The 5,768-nt window shown below is 39.1% G+C and overlaps 1 protein-coding gene across 1 annotated transcript; it reads left to right on the top strand.

The window, feature by feature from the left end:
- The first annotated feature begins 521 nt into the window (after window positions 1-521).
- Window positions 522-1,718, top strand: LOC6050052. The gene is made up of 3 exons (XM_001866684.2): window positions 522-1,084; window positions 1,231-1,379; window positions 1,471-1,718. Exons 1-3 carry the CDS (start codon window positions 602-604, stop codon window positions 1,685-1,687), a joined length of 849 nt encoding a protein of 282 aa, XP_001866719.1. The 5' UTR covers window positions 522-601; the 3' UTR covers window positions 1,688-1,718.
- Window positions 1,719-5,768: the final 4,050 nt, after the last annotated feature.

Here is a 5,768-nt window from a genome sequence, read left to right as displayed (position 1 = left end):
GCGAACATAGGCATTGCAGCCTCTTGGAATTGAAACCCTACGTTATCAGCCCAGTTACGAACAAGTATTCTGCCCATAATTGAAAATTCGGCTATTATGCCAAATCAAGTATTCCGAGAAAAACGCGTTTTAGTGTTTGTCACAAAATCTCCATCAAGGCAATTTCCCGTAAGAGTGGCATATTCTGCCCACCATTGAAAAAACGGCTAACATCCACTTTTGACAAAAACGAGATATTAGCACCAGGTGATAGAGGATGTTCCAACGCATCTTTTGGAACTTGAATTTTGCTGAAGTAGTGTTTGGACTTGGCTGCCAATGCGAAAAACAAAACGGCTAATATGCCACTCTTATGGGAAATTGCCTTGACGCAGATTTTGTGACAAACACTAAAACGCGTTTTTCTCGGAATACTTGATTTGGCATAATAGCCGAATTTTCAATTATGGGCAGTATTGTATTCTATAACTACCATGGCCTGCTTGTGTGCGCAACAACTGACATTTATCCTTTATCAAGCACGTGCTCCAATGTTGTGCTAGCTGCTTTATCAGTGACATAACCTTATTACAATCTTTCGCGATAACAAACCTTACCGGAAATGGACTGCGAATCATCCCAGCCTGCAGGCCAATCCCAGGACGATACCGTGCTAAATCTGAGCACCGAGTCCTACTTCACCGTTGACTGGAAGCAAGAATTTCAAGAGGACACCGAGCAGGCCATCCTGAACCCATACCCAACGGACAAAGTTATGCCGGCGATCACGCGGTTGCTGTCTAGTCTGTGCGAACGGTTCCAGCTTTCCCACAGCATCGAGTTCTCGGCCATCGACACGTTGGAACAACTGCTGGTGAAGATTCTAGCTGCTCATGATGATTCGGCCGAAGAGAACTTTCTTCGGCAGGCGCCTTTGTACGTGCTCACGGTGCTCAATCTGGTTGGGAAGTACTTGAACTCCAGCACCATGTTGGATCCCGGGTTGATGCAGCAAATACTTGAACGCACCAGCCCAGAGCTGGCTTGGAACGATGGGCGATTGCGGGAGATGGAATTCGATGTGCTCAAAACGTTGAACTACAAGGTCAGTAGCAGGTTGTGGATATTCTATTTCAACACTCGCAGGTAGGGTTGGTTAATAAATTGTACTGTTGTTCCGCAACGTTAATTAATACCAATTGTCCATGTTTTGCTGATTGCGTACACATTTTTTGTCGTTGCTCGTTTCAGATATCTGAATCCCTCCTGCTGGGTGCTGTAGAGCGGTTTTCGAAGGACTACATTTTGACGCTTGGAATAGCCCGGAAGAATACCATCGGCGACGTCGGGGTCAAACTGCTGCGGGTCGTTTATGCTCAAAAACATGCCATCTACAGCAGGTTAGGCTACCTGGGTGGGACTCCCTACAGCGGTCCAATTGGTGGAATCATTAATTTAATCACATTCGAATACGTTTTGTTCTGTTGACAGCTTGAGATCGAGTATGAATTCCGAAGACATGTTCGTGCAGTTCAAGTCAAATCGGCTAATCCTTGCTGCGGCGGTGGTAATGTCCATTCTGGAGTTTTGTCAGGTCGATGACAAGCAGATACATGATCGTGTCGTCGAGTCGCTGTCCAGGGAGTGCTTCGTGGACCCCATGAATATTGTCTTCTTAAAAGATGCCATTCTTAACGTGATCAACTAATTCTGTCATGTTTACGTGACAGGTCGCTTAGTATATTCACACTTTGTTGAAGTGGAACATTAAATTCATTATCCCAACTCAAAGAGTATTGCTGTTTCCATCGTGTCTACACCGAAACGATCAACTAAACGCCGTTGTACCACTTTAGCCTAATGAACCTTAAAATCGCATTACCTCGAATGGGCTTTAATTTTGCGCGAAAAATATGATTACTTTGGCACAGAGCTGTCCGCGCAGGGTGCCTGTCAGTCAATACACCACCCGCATCATGCTTCTGGCTGGACCTAGAGCAAAAATAGATACACTTTTAGAGGGGGTTAAACCTGATCTATAGTGGAGGGCTGAGCATGACGTACCCCGTGGTAGGTCCATAATCATTAACGTTCAAATGAATATGCATTACATCAGCACGGTAAGTGGGCGTAATATCAATGCTGTATTCTTAAGGTCTTCGAACGAATTCTGAAGATAACATTTATGATTGATTCTTCCTTGTACAGCAACCCGAACCGCACCTCAACACACTTCCCTTAATCCGATTAAAGTTTAAAAAAATGATGTTGTTTTAAGTTGTCTGGCGTTGGTATGCAATACTTCCTTCTTGGTCATTCCGAGTTCCTGGCCTGACACGGTCGAGCAATTGCCAATCCCAGACAACAACCCAAATCGTCATTACTGCCAAAGAAGGGACGCGGGCGTGTGTCGCCACAGCTGAGCACATGAACCAAAGTTCTGATCGTGGGTGGACGCTTGCTACTAATTTGTATCGGCCGGGAATTGATGTTGACCTTTGGCGGAAAGCGAAAGTTGTTTTACGCTCGTTTGTTTGAATGTAGATCAGTTTTGTTCTTTTTTGGGAGGATCGAACAATTACACGGTGCGACAAAAATGTGGTTGGAGAATTTATGTTGCTTCTAATAAACTAAATATGAAACAAGAGAGCGTAAAACAGGGCTGATCAAAGTATGGCCCGCTAGCCAAACGAGGCATGTGGACCCATTTTGAAAGATAATTCTTAACACAAATATTTTGTTGGTACAAATTTTATTTAAAGTTTTTGGAAAAACTTTTTGAAGATTTTAAATCTGCCTAGACTCGATTACACAAGCTTCGATTATCCAAAGTTATTATCTAAAATTATTATCTGAAGAGCCTTAAAGCCTTTGGATTCGAAAATTGAAAATCGAATCAAGACAATACAGTCCAGAATCGATTATCCGAAGGTGTCGGACAAAAATCACTTTGGATAATCGATTTTTTAGACAAAAGAATCACCTTTTTTTGTTGTCTTATTTATGATTGTCGAGCTTTTTTTGAGATTTAGTGAATTCAAGATAGCAGACAAAATGGCGGTGATTACCTAAACACTGTTCAAGTTTGAATCAAATTTGGTCAAAGAACTCGAATAATTTGATGTTAAAAGTAAGAAAATAAAACAAAACATGATTTCTTGTGGTCATGATCATATCCTCCCAAGCCCCATGCAAACCTTCGGTTAATCTAAACATCGGATAATCAAGTATGCACTGTATTACTTTTGATTTATAGTTTCATCATGAAATGGAGTTATTTTTTCGATAATTAAAGAAATTATTAAAGTTATTTGTGCAATTCTATTTTGTAATGTTGAAAGGCGAAATAAATTACACTTCGATTCGAAAATAAGTTTTGAAGATAATTTTTTTTTATAGTTCATGTAAAAAAAATTAACTGACAGTCAGCAACCACAATTTTTTGCAGAACCAAACAGTTACAAATTATTAATATGCAAGATTTGCTCTACTCTACATTGTCTTAAGCAATGCTTCCATTATGACAAATCAGTTTGTTTTAAATGACCAAACGTTAAGCTAATAAAACCAAATAATCCAGTAATAACTGCCGTTTTATTGACGAATCGTAAAACGTCGTCCAACTCCATAATCTTAATGCGCTTTGCGGTGTCATTTGAATGCCAGCACTTGCAATCCACTGTTGCTGAAAAAGAGGCGTTATTGGAAAACGCGATAAATCAATTTGCAGTCAATTCAGAACTGAGTTTCAAAAGCTGTTTCCGATCATTGGTTCGTCTCAGAAACTGATACGGGTTGTCACTTAACTCAAACTCTTGTGGTTGGTAATTTCCGTGAAGCATTTTTTTTTGTTGTTGCTCCCTTGCCATGGTTTGGTGCAGTTTTAGTTTGTTGGTTTAAAGTAGTAGGCCATGATAGAAAAGAGGTCTGAGACAAGAAGCAGAAGGTTGTCGAATAAGCAAGATCGACTAATTTAATATTAAACATATCTGGAGTTTTTTTTGAAAAGGTCCAATAAACCAAATTTTAAGTTTTTGCTTTTTGGGTGTTTTTTAATACCCCTGAGTCAAGGCGGTTTCAAAAACACCCAAAAAGCAAAAACTGGAAATATGGTTTATTGGACCTTTTCAAAAAAAAAAAACTCCAGATATTTTGAAAGATACGACGTTTAAAAATAACGTGTTAATCACTAAATTGAATCAGTCAGGTTTTCAAGCTGAACTTTATTTTAATATTAATTGCCAATCTTCAATTGTCATATTTTGTGACCAAAAGTAACCATGGTTTTGAAATTATTGAAAGAAAAAGATAATTGCCCCCTACCCTGATTGGAATTTATGTAAACAAATAAAATGAGCGACATTTATGGCAGTGGAACAATAATCGCAACAAGTCTATCAAATCTGCCGTAACGTATCGGTCACTTTTGCCACCACTTGAGTCAAGTGCCGTTGCGCACTGAAAGAGAGGCAGTCCGGAAAGCTACCGTGTTGAAAAATTTCAAGTTCAACTTTTATTATTTCTCGTGTCATGTTTTTTTGTGTAAACCGACCATACCTAGCAGGCATTTAGTTCACACAACATTCACTTCACACCACACATAACAAATCGGTCTCGCGACTCAACTGGTGCGTACCTATAGCTGGACGAAGCTTTGAAAGTGGCTTATTGGTAAAATTGTAGCTGAATGCAATTTTTGCAAATTTTCTAATTCGCCTGATTTAAGCTCAGTTTGATATTTAATATAATTTAAAATTATAAACCAATATCCAAGGATCATTGCAAGTTTACAATCTTTCGGCTACCGCCACGGTAGCGAAACTTGAATACCGGCGGCAGGCGGTGGCCCCAGACGTCAACGGGTAGCGCCCAGACCGGTAATTTTAATAGAACAAGTTTGGCCAGGTCGCCAATAATGGGCGCTGATTGGAGATAGCCAGGCATCGTGCGTCTAGCCGGCTTCGACGGCGCACGCCTCAAAATATCTAGGGAATCTCTCATGTTTCCTAGTAGGAAGTACGGCGCCACCTTGATCATCGTATTTTTAACGATATGGATATGATGCGTCTTTGTTTGATAAATGGATCTTAAGTATACTTTCTATAAATTATGTTGATTTAACATGACTCATGACCCCTCCAAAAAGCGATTTGGCTGAAACTTTGTGATTTATTTCCTCTTTAATCTTTCCTTTAATTTAATATGGATGGAATAATATTTGTTGATTAAATCTGATTTTACAAACTGGCTCAAAAATTGTATGGTATTTAAAAAAATCCAAAAAATATCCAGTACTTTGTTAAAAACAAATTGGAGGAAAAAAATGGCTTTCAACACCCAAAAGGTTGACATTATTATCTAATCATTTAAAATTCAAAACGCTGTAACTTTGGTTGTTTTCAACAAATCTTTATGAAATTTGAGTATGTCTGTTAAAATGTGAAAATCATATAAAATCGGAAACCCAAAATATGACAATAAATCGATATTTTGATCGATAGTTGGATAATTTTCGAATTTCGTTAGGGTGCTTTCATACCCCTTTTCCTTGAAAATTAGACATTTTCAAATTAAGATATCTCATTTCCAGTCTTTGTAGTGCCAAATCTTCTCCTTTGAATGCAACCATTTTCGAGATATTTATGCTATAGAATTGCATTTTTCAGTCACAAAATATTCTAGCAGATCTGGCCAGAATCCTTCTATTATGGTAGAACATTTCTGCTAGAATGCTTTTTGAATATACAGCTCTGTTAGAATTCAGCTAGAATCCTGCTAGAACGCCGTGA

Source organism: Culex quinquefasciatus, chromosome 2, assembly GCF_015732765.1.
Source record: "Culex quinquefasciatus strain JHB chromosome 2, VPISU_Cqui_1.0_pri_paternal, whole genome shotgun sequence".
Lineage (NCBI taxonomy): Eukaryota > Metazoa > Arthropoda > Insecta > Diptera > Culicidae > Culex > Culex quinquefasciatus.
This window is presented reverse-complemented; position numbering and strand designations above follow the sequence as displayed.

Coding starts and splice junctions, on each gene's coding strand:
- LOC6050052 (XM_001866684.2), top strand. CDS start 602: ATGGACTGCGAATCATCCCAGCCTGCAGGCCAATCCCAGGACGATACC. Junction 1,085..1,230: donor TCAAAACGTTGAACTACAAG/GTCAGTAGCAGG, acceptor TGCTCGTTTCAG/ATATCTGAATCCCTCCTGCT. Junction 1,380..1,470: donor AAACATGCCATCTACAGCAG/GTTAGGCTACCT, acceptor TTCTGTTGACAG/CTTGAGATCGAGTATGAATT.